The 19884-nt window shown below is 40.0% G+C and overlaps 1 protein-coding gene across 2 annotated transcripts in view; it reads left to right on the plus strand.

The window, feature by feature from the left end:
* The first annotated feature begins 3968 nt into the window (after window positions 1-3968).
* Window positions 3969-19884, plus strand: part of BRMS1L (BRMS1 like transcriptional repressor) — a 50428-nt gene continuing 34512 nt past the window's right edge. Inside the window, exons 1-4 of one of the 2 annotated variants that reach the window (XM_017858790.1) lie at window positions 3969-4662; window positions 9759-9849; window positions 11339-11466; window positions 13212-13291. In XM_017858790.1, the coding sequence (XP_017714279.1) occupies window positions 4521-4662; window positions 9759-9849; window positions 11339-11466; window positions 13212-13291 (441 nt within the window). In that variant the 5' untranslated portion in view covers window positions 3969-4520. The remainder of the gene's footprint in view (window positions 4663-9758; window positions 9850-11338; window positions 11467-13211; window positions 13292-19884) is intronic. The other variant, XM_017858800.1, reaches the window with a different exon arrangement.

A 19884-nucleotide genomic window follows, 5' to 3' on the forward strand; every position in this document is an offset into this window, starting at 1 on the left:
TTTTTTTTTAATCTACTGACAAGTTGCTCTAGTAACCCAAAGAAGTGAAGAGAAAGAAGCTGCCTCACCACCCAGACATTGATTTGTTCAGATGTTTCAATGCCTCACGGTACAATAAAACCACAAAATTTTTCTAAAATAAATAAATTAATTAATTAATTAATTAAAATAAAATAAAAATATGAGCACTTTAAACAGGCCAAACAATACTATACATTATTTTTGGATACATATACAAAAATAGTATGTATAGATGCATGGGTAACCAAAAGCACATGGTAACCAAAAACTGGATAATGATTACTCTGGAAAGGGAAGGAGAGAANTCTAAAATAAATAAATAAATTAATTAATTAATTAAAATAAAATAAAATATGAGCACTTTAAACAGGCCAAACAATACTATACATTATTTTGGATACATATACAAAATAGTATGTATAGATGCATGGGTAACCAAAAGCACATGGTAACCAAAAACTGGATAATGATTACTCTGGAAAGGGAAGGAGAGAATTAGGATTGAGAAGCAAATGTAAAATGCTAAGATTTGACAGAGCTGAGAGGTAGGTACTGTGTTACATATGCAATGTTCTGAATACCTTTCTCTGTGTTTAAATATTTATGACTTAAAATATTACACAAAACAGACTAGAAAAATAGTATACCCCGAAGAAGATAGGGGAGGAAAACTCCAAGGAAAATGCCAACATTACTATATGTCTACTTTGTACCAGAGCAAACCCAGAAGGAGATGGAGTGCTATGGGATTACCTACCAACAATTATGATAGGCGTGTTACTGGAGAGAATGACACTGAGCCAGGAGCTAAATTCTTCAGAACATGAGAGGGAGTGACCCTGGGGTACATAGATGACACCCACATATATACTGTGTGGTATATCCTGATGACAAACTGGCAGATTTTAGGCAAGAGGGAAGCAGGAGCCTCTGGATGAAAAAAGGAGAACGAGGAGCATATCTACTCCATGACAAGGCTCAGGAGGAGGAGGAGGGTACAAAGGAAGCAAGGTCCTAAGGGAGAGCCATATTTCCTTTAGAACAAGAATATTGAGGGAATAGTTCAGGGAAGAGAATGAAGATGTAGGAGATTTTGATGATGACTGGCTATGAGTTTCAGAGCCCTACAAATATGTAAATATGGATGGATTACTAAAAAGTGAGACTTAAAATATATCTAATGTTTGTATAGGCCGTATGTAAAATGTGAAGTGCTACATAAATGTAAGGCATCCTGGACCTCCCAACTGCGTAATAATAATAATAATATAATAATTATCATTATTACCCTTTTAACTGCCTTGATTCAGGAAACTTCATTCTGCTTCCATTACTTTTTTTACTTTGTATTTTCTAAATCAACAAAATTATTTTTTAGCCTTATTAACTTTTCCCTGTTACGGTTCTTCTCACATTGCCTAAGCATCTTTTCTAAAATCTGTTTGAGAGGAGGTGAGAGAAACTCTTACCTTAGGCAAAATACTCTCATGCAACTCTAATTGCATACTCTCCTATTATTCTGTCTGCCTTAAAAATAAACTTAATGATGACAGGAATTGTAGAGCTGGAAGAGAACTTAAAGTTAATACACTGCAAACTTCTTATTTTACAACAGATCAGAGATTATGTGGTTTGCCAAACTTTATCAGTTGGTTACCAGGAGAATGAGGGCAAGAACCCATGCCTCCTCCTTTCCACCTTCCCTCTGTTTTTCCTGGAACAGCAGAAACAGCAACCACGAGAGGCACACTGTATGCCAGTGGTTGCACACAGATTCTTATGTCAGACTGCTCAAGTTCAAATCTCAGATCTGTTACATAGTAGCAGTGTGACTTCGGCCAAGTACTGTGACTGCTCTGTGCCTCGGTTTTTTCATCTATAAAATGGAGGGCATAATAGTATCGACTTTACAGGATTGTTATGAGGATTCAGTGAATTAATGTACTTAAAGCACATAACACACTTGGCACATTGAGTCACCATAAATCTAAGTGTTATGATTTAGCACACACTCTGATAGCTGCTGATATAACAAATATTTAGAGGCCGGGGATTTTACCCACAGCTGTTTTTGTTTGATCTGAAGTTTAAAGAATACAAAACAAAACAAAAAACATCACTTGAGATAATGTTTATAGTTCTAGATATTTCACATAGAGATCCAAATTTCTGGTTTCTCTTTGAAATCAGAAGGTCTGACATCAGTAGGCCAAAATTCTCAGGTAGTAACAATTGGCTGGGGCCAAAAGCAGCTGCCCCCTTTAATCCGTACCACTCATGTAAAGCTTACATCTTGTAACTTGACCTGCCTGACTACCAAATGCCTTTGTATTTGCATTTCAGATTAAGACAGCCTCTGCTCTCAAGGAACTCACAATCCAATAGATGAGATGCATTTGCTAAACAATTTACAATATATTGTGATAGGAACAAGTATAAACTTGCAAATTTCAAAATACAGCAGTCACCTGAAGGAACAGGAGCGCCTTGAATGGTAGAGGTGCTGACGGTGATGTGTGTTGTCTAAAAAGTGGCTTTGAAAAAGAAAAGAGAGGAACAGGGTTGTAAAGGAAGTAGAATGTGCAAAGACATTGAAACGGGAAACAGCTTGTGTGTTTAGAAACTATAAGGAGTTCAATTTTGGAGAATACTGTACAATGAGAAAGAGAGAAGTAGGCTGACACTAAATATAATACACATCCCTTATTTTGTATTTTACTGTGTAAGAGATGTGTAGAACTTAAAAGTTTTCTGTCATTAAATTACAAATCTAGGTCGGGCACAGTGGCTCACACCTGGGAATCTCAGTGCTTTGGGAGGCTGAGGCAGACAGATTGCTTGAGACTAGAGTTCGAGACCAGCCTGGGCTAGACCCTGTCACTAAAAAAAAAAAAAAAGAAAATATTAGCTGGGCATGGTGGCATGTGCCTGTGGTCTCAGGTATTTGGGAGGCTGAGGAGAGATGATCGCTTGTGCCCAGAAATTTGAGGTTGCTACTGCACTCCAGTGTGGGCCATAGACCGAGATCCTGTCTCTAAATAGATAGATAGATAACTAAATAAAATTGCAAATTTAACTGCGTATCTTTGACCCTTGTCTTTGAGAATGCAGTGCTATACAATCCACAATATTCTATGAACTTTTGTTTTTTCTCTTTGAGACAGGAGACAGGGTCTCACTCTGTCACCCAGGCTGGAGTGCAGTGGTGCGATGTCGGCTCACTGCAACCTTGACCTCCTGTGTTCAAGCGATTCTCTCACCTCAGCCTCTGGAGATTGGGTTTCACCATGTTGGCCAGGCTGGTCTCGAACTCCTGACCTCAAGTGATCTGCTCACCTTGGCCTCCTAAAGTGTGGGGACTACAGGCATTAGCCACCCTGCCGGCCGGTACTATTTTTCAATAGCAAATTGCCACTTCAAGAAGAAACCCTGTCATTATAAGGGGTAAAATATAGTTTTAAGATTGGTCTGCAAATGAAGTTTCCTTATCTGTAAAATGGGAATAACAATGACACCTAACTCAGGGCTATTAAATTGAGAATTAAACTCAATAAACTCATGTAAAGAGCTTACCAAGATACCTGATAGAGAGGATAAGTGGTCAATTAATGAGTTACTGAGTCTTCCTTGTCTATGTACCCTTTTTTTGAGAAAGTACATCTCACTAAGTATGTATTTTTCATTGAAAACTAAAGTTCAATCAGGACTGATGACATTTTGCGACTGCATCTAGTAAAAAATAAATGCAAAAAATACTAGATTGAAAATGCCAATATAAAACTAACTTACTTTCCGTATTGTAAAAGTTTCAAGAATAAAGATTTTTGCGCAACATAGAAACTGCAAGGTATCGTCTATAGTTAATAATTAAATAAAACAGTTTATTAGTGGTAGGTAATAAAGGTACTTAGTAAAAAAGACGGTTCTCCAGGTCCCCAGGCTCAATGAGCAGGCAAAGATCCTTTTAGGCAAAAGACATTTTCACATCTGACAGTAACATCTCGGATGGTCAGGCAGGTCAGACAATCACTTGGCGGGAAATAGATAAATACACACTAAATTCGCACAATCTGTTTCTGTTTAGTTTATAAACTGCGATCCAGAGGGTCAGCTTTCGTGCCTTGTGGGACTTGAAGTCCAGAAGGAAGAAGTGATCAGGGCTGCCGAGGCATGGAAGCGTGCAGCCCCTGCAGGTCTGAGCCCTACGGACCACAACTCCCGGCAAGCATCGGAAAGCCGCGTCGTAATTAAGGACAACCAATCGTACCAGACCAGGGCAAGCCCCGCCCTCTGGCTCGGTGGACGGCCTCCGCCAATGGCAGAGCTCCCATCGCAGAGCCTGCGGGTTAGGTTGTGAGGCCCGGGCCGGGGGCGGGGAGGAGCCAAGGGGGCGAGCAGGTTCGGCCGCTGGGTGGGTCGGGGCGTTCCGCGCGCCCTTCGTTGAAGCGGCGGTGGCCGGGCTGGGCGCCGGGAGTGGGAAGCGGCGGCGCGGCTTGAAAATGCCGGTCCATTCCCGAGGGGACAAGAAGGAGACCAACCATCACGATGAGATGGAGGTGGACTACGCCGAAAATGAGGGGAGCAGCTCCGAGGACGAGGACACTGAGAGCTCGTCGGTCTCCGAGGATGGAGATAGCTCAGGTGCGCGACCCAGCAGGGCTGGGACCCTGAGTCCCGGCGCCCAGCGCGCGACAGGCCGCTCTCTGCACGCCAGGCGGCTGCGTCCTGCTGGGAAAGCGGGGCGGGGACAGAGGGAAGGGGCGGAGACTGGCTCCGGGCCCTGGGCTGCACCCGGACCGGTCGCTGGGCGCTGTCTGGTTCATGACGGGTCTCGGCGGCGGGGCGGGGCGGGGCGGGCCTGGGCTTGCCCAGCTCCCGAACGCGGCGCAGTCCTGCCCCCGGTGGTGCTCGGGAGCGACCGGCCGAGGCGGAGAACTTCCCGCAGCCGACAAACTGGAAATACCTCCTCTCCCCAGCCCACCGACCGCTTTCCCTATTTTCGGCTTTGCAACCCTCACTTCTCAACGCTAGTGGGTTGCCGGGGCCGAGTGTCGGCTTAGTAATTAACTTCAGTTTCCAAGTCAACTTGCCGGTCAGCACTTTTAAAATCAGTGCCTTTTCGGGGGCTAACTTGAGAGCTGTCCGGTTCAGTAGCTCCCTGAAGTTTGCAAGACTGAGAGGAAGGGACCAACATTCGGGCTCATTTTGGATCTTCATATGCTTATAAATTGGCTGAGTTTTGGCAGCGTTGAAAATTCTCCAAGTCTTTTCTTCCCTTCAATTTTTTTCTAACTTTGGGCTGTTTTAAATTATTTTGGGGTAGGGGAGAAGGAGGGCAGATTAACACCACAAATGAATTTTGCAAACTTTTAGGAATGTATATTCCAAAGTGAAATGGAATTTGTGATTACCGGGATTATTTTCCTTCGATTGAAATGATGGAGATGAGACTGACTTCTTTGACTTGGCCTGATTTTGGTCATGTAAAGGAAGCATTAGATGATAGGTTGATGACAGCCTAGTATCACCCACGTGCCCTCTTTTCATGTTTCCCTTGCAAAGCATATCTCCGTGGAAGGATATAATTTCAATCAATAAATCAGCCATCCAAAAATATTTATGAGTGACTTCTTTGTGCAGCACTGGATAGTACTCAATATGAGGGATAAATAGTTATTATCTGGGCTCACTTAAAGAGCTGTCATACATCACCACTTGATTAAATTGCCAAATGAATGCTTAACTAAATATTGCTGTGGGAATTCAGAGGCAGAGGAAATCGTTTCAGTATTGGGTGGTGGTCACAAAGCCTAGCTGAAGAAGGTGGGATTACTTTAATTATCTTGAAGAATGAGTAGAATTTGGGTTGGGGTTGTGGGTATCCCTATAGGGAGAGGAATGTAAGAAAAAGTACAAGGGCCAGAGTTTAGGGCTTATTCAACAGCGTGAAAACCTTGGGAAAAGGACTTGAGGTTGGAAAGGAACAGGAAAATATAGATGTGAGGGATTTCAAAGAAAGCACAAAACAGGATTGATGAATGCAAGTTTAGGATTGAAGGTAAGAGAGAAACCAAGATACAAGGAGAGTGGCGGTAGCATCAACAGAAATAGAAAAGTGAAAGACTTGAGATGAAGGTGAAAGATAAGAGTATTTCAGACATGTTGCTTTTTTTTTTTTCTCTTTGAGACGGAGTCTCGCTCTGTTGCCCAGCCTGGAGTGCAATGGCATGATCTTGGCTCACTGCAACCTCCACCTTCCAGGTTCAAGCAATTCTCCTGCCTCAGCCTCCCGAATAGCTGTGATTACAGGCACATACTACCACACCAAGCTAACTTTTTGTATTTTTAGTAGAGACAGGGTTTCTCCATATTGGCCAGGCTGGTCTCGAACTCTTGACCTCATGATCCACCCGCCTCGATCTCCTAATGTGCTGGGATTACAGGCGTGAGCTACCGCACCTGGCCTTTTTTTTTCTTTTTCTTTTTTTTTTTGAGAAGGAGTTTTGCTCTGGGCACCCAGGCTGGAGTGCAATGGCGCCATCTCGGCTCACAGCAACCTCTGCCTCCGGGGTTCAAGCAATTCTCCTGCCTCAGCCTCCTCAGTAGCTGGGATTATAGGTGCCCACCGCCAACGCCCGGCTAATTTTTTGTGTTTTTAGTAGAGACAGGGTTTCACCGTATTGGTCAGGCTGGTCTTGAACTCCTGCTCAGGTGATCCACCCGCCTTGGCCTCCCAAAGTGCTGGGATTACAGACATGAGCCAACGTGCCCGGCCAGACATGTTATGTTGCTTTTTTTTTTTTTTTTTTGAGAGAGTCTCACTCTGTCGCCCAGGCTGAAGTGCAGTGGCGTGCTCTCAGCTCACTGCAACCTCCACCTCCGGGGTTCAAGCGATTCTCCTGCCTCAGCCTCCAGAGTAGCTAGGATTACAGGTATGCGGCACCATGCTCAGATAATTTTTGTGTTTCAGCATCTTGGCCAGGATGGTCTCGAACTCCTGACCTCAGGTGATCCGCCCGCCTCGGCCTCCCAAAGTGTTAGGATTACAGGTGTGAACCACCGTGCCTGGCCGACATGTTGCTTTTGGAGTGATGGCAGTATGTTTAAGAATGCCCAACTGACAAATGCAAGTGTGACATTGGAACCTGCCTGATATGGAAGGGGAGAATAATTTGTAAGTCATCTGCCTTGCCTTGAAAGTAGGTGAGATTTCAAAAGTGGGGAATATAGAGAAAGGAGAACATCTAGACTGTGTGGGAATATATTTCTTTTTCTTTTTTTTTTCTTTTTTTTTGAGACAGAGTCTCACTCTGTCACCCAGGCTGGAGTGCAGTGGCATGATCTCAGCTCGCTGCAACCTCTGCCTCTGGGTTAAAGTGATTCTCCAGCCTCAGCCTCCTGAATAGCTGGGATTACAGGCATCCGCCATCACACCCGGCTGATTTTTGTATTTTTAGTAGAGATGGGGTTTTGCCACATTGGCCAGGCAGGTCTTGAACTCCTGACTTCAAGTGATCCACACGCCTCTGCCTCCCAAAGTGCTGGGATTATAGGCATAAGCCACCACACCTGGACTGTTTGTGAATATGTTTCTTAGATCTAAAGTATTTTATCTTCAAATGTTCTTGCATTTATGATAGGAGCTAGGATCTCATAAAATTCCATTTGTTAAAATTTTCCCCCTATAATTTTATGTTGACTGTTGTGATTTTAACTTTTAAAATTCCATCCCAGAAAATAATGGACAACTTAATTTTGAAGAATGTGGTAATAATTTGAACTGCAAGTCAAAAGTTTAAGTGCAAAGAAATTGTTTAAATACATTTTGCACTTGCTTCTGTTAAAGCATCTCTGTTCTACCATATGTCTTTCATGTTAAACTTTCACAGTGTTTTCTTCTCAAATGTTGGTACTGAGCAAATTCTAAGGCTACAGAAAAGCCTGTACTGTCCAAAGAACTTGGATAATGAGTCATCTTGAGGGACCAAGTTTTAAGCAGCCAAGAAGTAAGCAATCAAGAGCCAGAAATATTTTTAATCTGTTTTAGAAAATTAGAAAAAAAGTCATAGCCTTCCTTGTTATATAAAAATAATTGAACGTGATTTAACTCTTTCTCATAGTTTGATTTTATTTGATGAAGATCAAGATGCAGATCATTTTGTGCTTCAGTTATTTTGATGAATGAATATATGTGATGTGAACATAGAAAATGTGGACTATAGGACAGACCTGGTAATTAACAGTTGCTTTCCTTAAAAAGTTTGTATTTTCATCCTCATTTGCCTCTTTCTCACTGACTGATGGTAACATGGAGAGACAAAACAATGGGAACATAGGAATGGCAGACCAGGAGAGCCTGTGGTAAACAAAATAAGATTAGTTTCCTTTTTTCTTTTTCTTTCTTTTTTTATTTTTTTGAGATGAAGTTTCGCTCTTGTTGCCCAGGCTGGAGTGCAGTGGCACGATCTCGGCTCACCGCAACCTCCACCTCCTGGGTTCAAGCGATTTTCCTGCCTCAGCCTCCCAAGTAGCAGGGATTACAGGCGTGTGCCACCACGCCCAGCTAATTTTGTATTTTTAGTAGAGACGGGGTTTCTCCATGTTGGTCAGGCTGGTCTCGAACTCCTGGCCTCAGGTGATCCACCTGCCTTGGCCTCCCAAAGTGCTGGGATTACAAGCATGGGCCACTGTGCCTGGCCTTTCTTTCACTTTTCTTTTTTTTTTGAGACAGGGTCTCTGTTGCCCAGGCTTGTGCAGTCTTGGCTCACTGCAACCTCTGCCTCTCAAGTTCAAACGATCCTCCCACCTCAGTCTCTCTGGTAGTTGGGACTACAGGCATCCACCACTATGTCTGGCAAAGTTTTGTATTTTTAGTAGACATGGGGTTTTACCATCTTGCCCAGGCTGGTCTTGAACTCTTGAGCTCAAGCAATCCTCCGGCCTCAGCCTCCCAAAGTGCTGGGATTACAGGGATGAGCCACCACGCCTGGCCACTTTTCTTTTTTTATATGACTGGCAAATCAGCCATGTGAGCAGTTGGAAAGAAGAATCCAAAAGTGTTTTTGAGCAATGTTAGCCTTTAAAGGACACAATCATTTTGGTGCTACATTCTGGTGAGGTGGTGGAAAACAAACCAAAAGTGGGCTAATTACTTTATAGTCATAGCTTATAGTCAGTCCTTTAAAGTGATTTAAAATGAATAAAATAAGAGGTTCTAGAGACCAGTATAGTTTTATATACTTATCTGTATTTTAGATTAAATCTATAGTGGATTTTTTTTTTTTTCTTCAGACTAGGTCAGTCTGTCACCCAAGGTGGAGTACAATGTCACAATCATGGCTTACTGCAGCCTCCAACTCCTGGGCTCAGGTGATCCTCTTGCCTCAGCCTCCCAGTAGGTGAGACTACAGGCTCATGGTAGTGTGCCCAGCTAATATCTTTTTTTTTTTTTGTAGAGATGGGATCTTCCTATATTGTCCAGGCTGATCTCGAACTCCTGGGCTCAGTCTGTCCTCCTGCCTTGGCTTTCCACACTGCTGGAATTAGAGGCATGAGCCACCATGCCCAGCAGAAGTTATTATTTTTGATAAATGTTTATTTTCTTTTAAGGCTTAATATAGGTCTTGCCTTCATATTACAGTTTTTCTTCCTATTTGAATTACGTTCAGATATATTTGAGATGTTCAGATAAATTTGAAAATTAAGTTTATCTTTTATATTTGCATTTTTATTAACAGAAATGGATGATGAAGACTGTGAAAGAAGAAGAATGGAATGTTTGGATGAAATGTCCAATCTTGAAAAACAGTTTACCGATCTCAAAGATCAGTAAGTAGTGACTTTAGAAGGCTGTTGTCACTGAATCTCAACCTTGTCACTTGTATACTAGCACAAGAGCAACTAGATTCAGTCTCAGCTGTTTTTCCTTTTGTATTTTGTATTTTATGGGACTGACCAATTTGAAAGAGGCTCAGCTATTGTTTGTCTACTAAAGACCTCATTAAACTGAAGGTTTGGAGGCAGGGGTTTTTTGTGGGTTTGAACTCAGGAGTTGGAGACCAGCCTGGGCAACATAGGAAGACCTGGTCTCCACAAAAAACTTGAAATTTAGCTAGATGTGGTGGTATGTGCCTGTGGTCCCAGCTGCTTGGGAGGTTAAGGCAGGTGGTTCGATTGAACCCAGGTCAAGGCTGCAGTGAGCTGTGCTCGTGCCATTGCACTGCAGCCTGGGCAACACAGTAAGACCCTGTCTTAAAAAAAAAAAAAAAATTCTGTCCTGCAGGATTATTGCCAAAAATAAACACTGAGTTGTATCATACTCTAAAGGTATTGGTGTGACAGCTGGCAAATTAGAATATTTGTAAGTAACAGGAACCTCTTGCCCCATTTTTGAGTTCCTTGGTCATTGAGCAACTAATTTTGTTATGGCTTCTTCATTTGTAGTTGAAACAAACTTAATACGTCAGGTCATAAAGACATTGGTTTTACCTTCATTAGTCTACTTCCTCTTTGTTCTTTTAAAAAATTAAGTAGGCTGGGCCTGGTGTGGTGGCTCACATCTGTAATCCCAGCACTTTGGGAGGCTGAGGCGGGTGGATCAGGAGGTCGGGAGATCGAGACCATCCTGGCTAACACGGTCATACCCCGTCTCTACTAAAAAATACAAAAAAAAAAAATTAGCCGGGCATGGTGGCGGGCGCCTATAGTCCCAGCTACTCGGGAGGCTGAGGCAGGAGAATGGCACAAACTCTGGAGGCGGAGCTTGCAGTGAGCGAGATCGCGCCACTGCACTCCACCTGGGGGATGGAGCGAGACTCTGTCTCAAAAAAAAAAAGAAAAGAAGAATAAATAAAATTAAGTAGGCTGACTACAGTAATACTGACTCCTTTTCAGGAAAAGTAGAGAGAAGCCAAGTAATTATTTATTTTGACAACTGGTAATGTCTATTCAAAATGATTTCTTTGTTTCTTTTAAACTGAGTGTTTAAATGACCTTTTGTCTTAGAATTGGTTTTATTGTTCTGTGGTTAAAACGAAAACAAAATTAATAGTGCCAAAAGTAGTTATTTCAATTTTAGTTTTGTATTGGTAATTGACCATTAAAGAGTGATACTTTAAACATGATAGATATCTATTTTGTGATTATGTGCATAAAGTCAAATAATGTGACAGTTCTCTGCTTGAGATCAAGGCAAAAATACATTTGATAGATTGTTAGAATATAAATGATATTAGGAACAAATAATGTGTAGAAATGGCACATTGTTAGCCTTTGTTGAGATTTTTAAATTAACATATTAATTTTTTGCTTTGTTAAGACTTTATAAAGAACGATTAAGTCAGGTGGATGCAAAACTACAAGAAGTCATAGCTGGAAAAGCACCAGAATACTTGGAACCGCTGGCAACTTTACAGGAAAATATGCAAATTCGTACAAAGGTAGCAGGTAGGAAAGTGAAGAATCTTTTCCATGTATAGAATGTAAACTCTTCAATAGCTTTAAAAGGTGTTTATCAAATAAGTGTTTTATATTGATGGGATTACAAGCATATTTACATCAACCAGAATATTTTACTTTCAGTTAGCTCACAGTCATTATATTTATTAATTACCTCTTGCTTTGCTCTGATGCTGTGGGGGATTAAAGAAAAAAAACCCTCAAGTTGCTTATAGTATTGTTGAGAAGATAGTTCCACATGTGGTGAAACAACTGGAAACCATGATACTTTCATTAAGAGAGACTGTTACTATCACACTTTAATTCCCTATTAGAGAAATTAAAGTTTAATTTTAATTTCTTGTTTTTTTTTAATATGTAAGAGTGATAGGATTTTTTCTAATTTATAAAAAAATTTTAAAATCTTTGATCAGGATATTATAGAACAGGAAACTTGCCTTAAACTAGATAATTTATTTTTTCTTTTTTACTTTGATAAGTTTGGTTACTCATTTGTGGCTACGAATAAACAAAGATGCACTATATTTGTATGGTTACATTTCAGTCTTATGTTTGTAAGTGGGATCCAGCCTCGGTATCATGTCCTAGCACTCATAATCAAGGGATATATATGGTTTTCATAGTCAAAACTAAACTTTAATTAGTGGAGATGCTGGTTGTTTTTCTCTTATGTGGCACTAATTGATCCTTATGTACCTGTTAGATAATACCTAAGGCATTGTTGATAATAAGTTCTTTTTACTAAACCCTCCTTTAACCAAATTTTATTTTTGAGTGCTTAGTATTATGTGGATGATACGATACTCTTCACTGCTATCTTACATATTGACATATTGACTTAGAAGCAAAAATATCCCTAATTTTCTTTGTTCTTTTAGGTTACATGGATGATCAGGAAATAATACTTGAGTTGATTATTTACTTTTCTACTCTGGCCTCTTTTATATTTTGATTTTGCAGAGTAGTGTGTGTGAATGTGTTGCTGATGACATAGTTCCAGGTATCTGTCTCTTGCCTTTACTATACAAAGAGAGATAATTACATTTCTAGGGCCAACCATGGCATAAAGCTTAGAATACATATCCAGAGCTCTTTCCGTGCCGTTTTTGTAGTGACATATTTGCATGGCCATGTTACCTATTTTATACTATTGTCCTGTTAGGTCTAAGTTAAACTATCTTGGGTATCTTTCCTCCAGATAAAGTCCTGTCAGGAGCACTCCAAACATAATTGATTTTGTTATATCAGTTTATATACATTTACTCCTCATGGAAGCTTCGGATTGAAAATAATAGTTTAAAAAAAAAGTGGTTTTGGTGGGGTATAGTATCTAACTGTTACTCTGAGTATATGTGATTGATGACACCAGAGTTTATTGTCTCCATTTCTATTTTGAGAAACTCGAGAGATTGTTTTTCATAGGAAAAGAGTTTTATTTTCCTTTTGATCATTCTGTATCAAACATTTAGGAGTAATGTTTAGAAGAATAGGTTAAGAACAAAAACTAGCAGTACAGTTTCTTTCTAGCTCTTAAACTCTTAATTTCTAATCTTTTTGGATATGTATTTTAAGTGAGCCTTTTTATTTTTCGTCTTTAAAGATAAAGTTAGACTCACTTTTCAATTTTTTCTTGATCCATCTTATTAAATACAGTGAGGACAGAATTCCTGTAGGGAAGTGATAATGGAACTCCTCATTGCTAACATAATCAGAGTAATTGTGTTTGGTTGCAGGAATCTATAGAGAGCTCTGCTTAGAATCTGTAAAGAACAAATATGAATGTGAAATTCAAGCTTCTCGCCAGCATTGTGAGGTACTGTCATTTTGCATAACTTTTAAGCTAATTTCATCTCTTCAAGCGTTTTCTGAGTGTAGTAGTTAAAAAAGTAAACTAAGTAAAACAAAATTAAATAGTATGAGTGTATTTAATGCCAGGTGACATAAAATACTCATCATTTGTGTGTGATTTAAAAAAAAAAGAATAGAGTTGCATTGGAAGCTGTATTGGAGATAGGACACAAAGAAAGGACCATAGAAAAAACCTGAAATAATTTTAGAAGTTTTGCAGCTGTTACTTTACAAAGACTGTGCAATGATTATGTCACCTGGCATTATTGAAAATATTAGTATAATTAGTATAATGTGGATTAGACTTACTTACAAAATATACACCCAATGGTGCAGTTAGGATTTTGAGCTATAGAATTAGTTTTCGTCAGTCTAGACCTATTTCCACATCTTTAGGCAGAATTCTCTATTTATGGGGAAAAAAAGGTGTATTTTTCTATATGTTCTGTTTATTTTGCATTTAACCCATTTATGCTGAAGGTTGCAATTTTGTGTGTGTGTGAAAAATCAGATCTTGGTGATGACCTTGAGCAATAGGATATAAATAATTCCCACAAGCTTAACATTTCAGTAATGGAACACTAGGCATAAATGGGTTAAAAATATTTATAGCATTTACAAAACATAGTGCCCACCAGGCATAGTGGCTCACACCTGTGATCCCAAGAGTTTAGGAGGCTGAGGCAAGAGGATTGCTTGAGCTCAGGAGGTCGAGACCAGGCTGGGCAACGTAGTGAGACCCCCGCCTCTAGAAAAAAATAGAAAAATTAGCTGGGCATGGTGGCAGGTGGCTGTAGTTCTAGCTACTCAGGAGGCTGAGGTGGGGGGATTGCTTGCTCTTGGGAGGTTGAGGCTACAGTGAGCTGTGATTGTGCCACTGCTCTGCAGCCTGGGTAACAGAGTGACACCCTGTCTTAGAAATAATAGCTACCACAAGAACAAACAAAAAAACCCCATAGTGCCCATTTTGCAGATAACTTTTTATCAAATCAAGACAAGATTATAGATATACAGGTAGAAATAAGAGGACAAGTTCTATAACGAGTCTTCTGTCACTTTAATATGCTGTAAACTAAGAGTAGTTAGGTATAAAATGATAGAGCTCATTGTTTCATTTTCGTAATTACAACTGAGATTGATTATCTTTTTTGGTGTTTACTAGCTGCTTGGATATTTTTTCCTATGAAGTGCCTGTTTGTATTTCTTGCCTTTGTGTTGGCTTTTAGTCTTTTCCTCATTGACTATGTAAGTTCTTTATATATTCTGGCTATAAATGCTTTGCTGGTTATATACTTTGCAAATATTTTTGCCCAGGTGGTACGATGTTTTCACTCTTTCTGATCACTTGCTGCAAAGAAGTTTTACATTTTAATGTAGTTGAATTTATTATCTTTTTCTTTATGGGATGTGTTTTGTTTTCTTTTGTTTTGAGACAGGGTGTCACTCTGTTACCCAGGCTGGAGTGCAGTGGCATGATCATGGCTCACTGCAGCCTCTTCTCCCCTGGCCTCAAGCCATCCTCCTGCCTCAGCCTCCTGAATAGCTGGGACTACAGATGCATGCCATCACATCCAGCTAATTTTAAAAATTTTTTGTAGAGAAGGGATTCCACTATGTTGCCCAGGCTGGTCTCGAACTCCTGGGCTCAAACAGTCTTCCTGCTTTGACTCCCAAAGTGTTGAGATTACAGGTGTGAGCCAAGGATGTGCTTTTTGTGTCTTCCTATTTTGAGGTAGAAAGATGTATTTTCCTTTAAAAGTTGACATTTTGCTTTCAACATTTAGATTGCAAAACTACCTTTAATTAGTTTTTGTGTATGGTATAAAGTGTGGTTCTAGGCTGGATGTGGTGGCTCATGCCTGTAATCCCAGCATTTTGGGAAGCTGAGCGGGCAGATCACCTGATGGCCGTTTTCATGGTATTGATTCTTCCTATCCATGAGCATGGAATGTTTTTCCATTTGTTTATGTCCTCTCTTATTTCCTCGAGCAGTGGTTTGTAGTTCTCCTTGAAGAGGTCCTTCACATCCCTTGTAAGTTGTATTCCTAGGTATTTTAATCTCTTCGTAGCAATTGTAAATGGGAGTTCACTCATGATTTGATTCTCTATTTGTCAGGAGTTTGAGACCAGCCTGACCAGTATGATGAAACCCTGTTTCTACTAAAAATACAAAAATTAGCTGGGCGTGGTGGCATGTACCTGTAATCCCAGCTACTCGGGAGTCTGAGATAGGAGAATCGCTTGAACCCGGGAGGTGGGGGTTGCAGTGAGCTAAGATCGTGCCACTGCACTCCAGCCTGGGCAACAAGAGCAAAACTCTGGGTCAAAAAAAAAAAAAACAGTATGGTTCTAATTTTATTTTTTTGTGTATATGGATAGGTAATGCCAACACTGTTTATTACATACACCCTTATTTCCCCACAAATCAGCAATTTTCTCTCTTTTGTATATCAAATGCCCATGTATGAGCTGGCCTGTTAATAACTTTTTTCATTTATTCCATTTGTTTCATTTGTTCTGTTTGGCTATTTCTGCACCAGCATCACAGTATCTTTTTCTATTGCTTTTAGTCTCATAAGTCTTGATAACTCTGTGACTTGATACTCTTACTTTTCTCTTTTTCTTCTCTTCTTCTTCTTTTTTTTTTTTTTTTTTGAGACAAGGTCTTACTCAGTTGCCCAGGCTGGAGTGCAGTGGTGTGATGATCCTGGCTGACTGCATCCTCTGCCTCCCGGGTTTAAGCGATTCTCCTGCCTCAGCCTCCCAAGTTGCTGGGACTACAGGCATGTGCCACCGTACCTGGCTAATTTTTTTTTTTTTTGTATTTTTAGTAGAGACGAGGTTTTACTATGTTGGCCAAGCTGCTCTCGAACTCCTCACTTCAGGTGATCCGCCCACCTTGACCTAAAATGCTGGGATTACAGGCTTGAGCCACCATGCCTGGCCCCAATTTTATTTTATTTTTTAAGTAACAACTTAAAAAAAATTACTTTTTAAAAAAATTATACTTCAAGTTCTGGGATACATGTGCAGAACGTGCAGGTTTGTTACATAGGTATACATGTACCATGGTGGTTTGCTGCACCCATCAGCCCATCATCTACATTAGGTATTTCTCCTAATGCTATTCCTCCACTAGCTCTCCACCCACCGACAGGCCTCAGTGTGTGATGTCTCCCTTCCTGTGTCCATGGGTTCTCATTGTTCATTTCCCACTTATGAGTGAGAACATGCAGTGTTTGGTTTTCTGTTCCTGTGTTAGTTTGCCGATAATGATGGTTTTCAACTTCATCCATGTCCCTGCAAAGGACATCAACTCATCCTTTTTTATGGCTGCATAGTATTCCATTGTGTATATGTACCACGTTTTCTTTATCCAGTCTTTCATTGATGGGCCTTTGGGTTGGTTCCAAGTCTTTGCTATTGTGAACAGTGCTGCAATAAACATACATGTGCATGTTTCTTTATAGTAGAATGATTTATAATCCTCTGGGTGTATACCCAGTAATGGGATTCCTGGATCAAGTGGTATTTCTGGTTGTAGATGCTTGAGGAATTGCCACACTGTCTTCTACAATGTTTCAACTAATTTATACTCCCACCAACAGTGTAAAAGCTTTCCTATTTCTCCACATCCTCTCCAGCGTCTGTTGTTTCCTGACTTTTTAATGATCACCATTCTAACTGGTGTGAGATGGTATCTCACTGTGGTTTTCATTTGCATTTCTCTGATGACCAGTGATGATGAGCTTTTTTTCATGTTTGTTGGCTGCATAAATGTCTTCTTTTGATAAGTGTCTGTTCATATCCTTTGCCCACTTTTTGATGGGGTTGTTTTTGTCTTATAAATTTGTTTAGTTGCTTGTAGATTCTGGATATTAGCCCTGTGTCAGATGGGTAGATTGCAAAAATTTTCTCCCATTCTGTAGGTCGCCTGTTCACTCTGATGATAGTTTCTTTTGCTGTGCAGAAGCTCTTTAGTTTAATTAGATCCCATTTATCAATTTTGGCTTTTGTTGCCGTTGCTTTTGGTGTTTTCATCTGAAGTCTTTGCCCATGCCTGTGTCCTGAATGGTATTTCCTAGGTTTTCTTCTAGGGTTTTTATGGTTTTAGGTCTTGTGTTTAAATCTTTAATCCATCTTGAGTTAATTTTTGTATGAGGTGTAAGAAAGGGGTCCAGTTTCAGTTTTCTGCATATAGCTAGTCAGTTTTCCCAACACCATTTATTAAATAGGGAATCCTTTCCCCAATGCTTGTTTTTGTCAGATATGTCAAAGATCAGATGGTTGTAGATGTGTGGCGTTATTTCTGAGGCCTCTGTTCTGTTCCATTGGCCTATATATCTGTTTTGGTACCAGCACCATGCTGTTCTGGTTACTGTACCTTTGTAATATAGTTTGAAGTCAGGTAGCATGATGCTTCCAGCTTTGTTCTTTTTGCTTAGGATTGTCTTGGCTATATGGGCTCTTTTTTGGTTCCATATGAACTCTAAAGGAGTTTTTTCTAATTCTTTGAAGAAAGTCAGTGGTAGCTTGATCAGAATAGCATTGAATCTATAAATTACTTTGGACAGAATGGCCATTTTCACGATACTCATTATTCCTATCCATGAATATGGAATGTTTTTCCATTTGTTTGTGTCCTCTCTTATTTCCTTGAGCAGTGGTTTGTAGTTCTCCTTGAAGAGGTCCTTCACATCCCTTGTAAGTTAGATTCCTAGGTATTTTATTCTCTTTGTAGCAATTGTGAATGCGAGTTCACTCATGATTTGGGTCTCTGTTTGTCTATTATTTGTGTATAGGAATGCTTGTGATTTTTGCACATTGATTTTGTATCCTGAGACTTTCCTGAAGTTGCTTATCAGCTTAAGGAGATTTTGGGCTGAGATGATGGGGTTTTCTAAATATACAATCATGTCATCTGCAAACAGAGATAATTTGACTTCCTCTCTTCCTATTTGAATACGCTTTATTTCTTTCTCTCACCTGATTGCCCTGACCAGAACTTCCAATACTATGTCGAATACGAGTGGTGAGAGAGGGCATCCTTGTCTTGTGCCGGTTTTCAAAGGGAATGCTTCCAGCTTTTGCGCATTCAGTATGATATTGGCTGTGGGTTTGTCATAAATAGCTCTTATTATTTTGAGATACGTTCGTCAATACCTAGTTCATTGAGAGTTTTTAGCATGAAGGGGTGTTGAATTTTATCGAAGGCGTTTTCTGCATCTATTGAGATAATCATGTGGTTTTTGTCATTGGTCCTGTTTATGTGATGGATTACGTTTATTGATTTGTGTATGTTGAACCAGCCTTGCTTCCCAGGTATGAAGCCGACTTGATTATGGTGGATAAGCTTTTTATGTGCTGCTGGATTCGGTTTGCCAGTATTTTATTGAGGATTTTCATATTGATATGAATCAGGGATAGTGCCCTAAAATTTTCTTTTTTTGTTGTGTCTCTGCCAAGTTTTGGTATCAGGATGATACTGGCCTGATAAAATGAGTTAGAGAGGATTCCCTCTTTTTCTGTTGTTTGGAGTAGTTTCAGAAGGAATGGTATCAGCTCCTCTTTGTACCTCTGGTAGAACTTGACTGTGAATCCATCTGGTCCTGGGCTTTTTTTTGGTTGGTAGGCTATTAATTAGTGCCTACATTTCAGAACTTGTTATTGGTCTATTCAGGGATTCGACTTCTTCCTGCTTTAGTGTTGGGAAGGTGTATGTGTCCAGGAATATATCCATTTCTTCTATATTTTCTAGTTTATTTGCATAGAGGTGTTTATAGTATTCTTTGATGGTAGTTTGTATTTCTGTGGGATCAGTGGTGATGTCCCCTTTATTGTTTTTTATTGGTTCTATTTGATCCTTCTCTCTTTTCTTCTTTATTAGTCTGGCTAGTGATCTATCTAAAACCAGCTCCTGGATTCATTGATTTTTTTGAAGGGTTTTTTGAGTCTCTTTTTCCTTCAGTTCTGCTCTGATCTTCGTTATTTCTTGTCTTCTGCTAGCTTTTGAATTTGTTTGCTCTTGCTTCTTTAGTTTTTTTAATTGTGATGTTAGGGTGTCAATTTTAGCTCTTAACCATTTTCTCCTGTGGGCATTTAGTGCTATAATTTTCCCTCTAAACACTGCGTTAGCCGTGTCCCAGAGATTCTGGTATGTTGTGTCTTTGTTCTCATTGGTTTCAAATAACTTATTTATTTCTGCCTTAATTTTGTTATTTACCCAGTAGTCATTCAGGAGCAGGTTGTTCAGTTTCCATGTAGTTGTGCAGTTTTGGGTGAATATCTTAATCCTGAGTTCTAATTTGATTGCACTGTGGTCTGAGAGACTGTTTGTTATGATTTCCGTTCTTTGGCATTTTCTGAGGAGTGTTTTACTTCCAATTCTGTGGTCAATTTTATTTTTTATTTTTATTTTAACTTTTTATTTTATTTTATTTTTATTTATTTTTTTAGATGGAGGCTCGCTTGTCGCCCAGGCTGGAGTGCAGTGGTGCGATCTCGGCTCACTGCAAGCTCCGCCTCCCGGGTTCACACCATTCTTCTGCCTCCACTTCC

The sequence above is a fragment of the Rhinopithecus bieti genome, unplaced genomic scaffold (genome assembly GCF_001698545.2).
Source record: "Rhinopithecus bieti isolate Rb0 unplaced genomic scaffold, ASM169854v2 scaffold_2435, whole genome shotgun sequence".
Classification (NCBI taxonomy): Eukaryota; Metazoa; Chordata; class Mammalia; order Primates; family Cercopithecidae; genus Rhinopithecus; species Rhinopithecus bieti.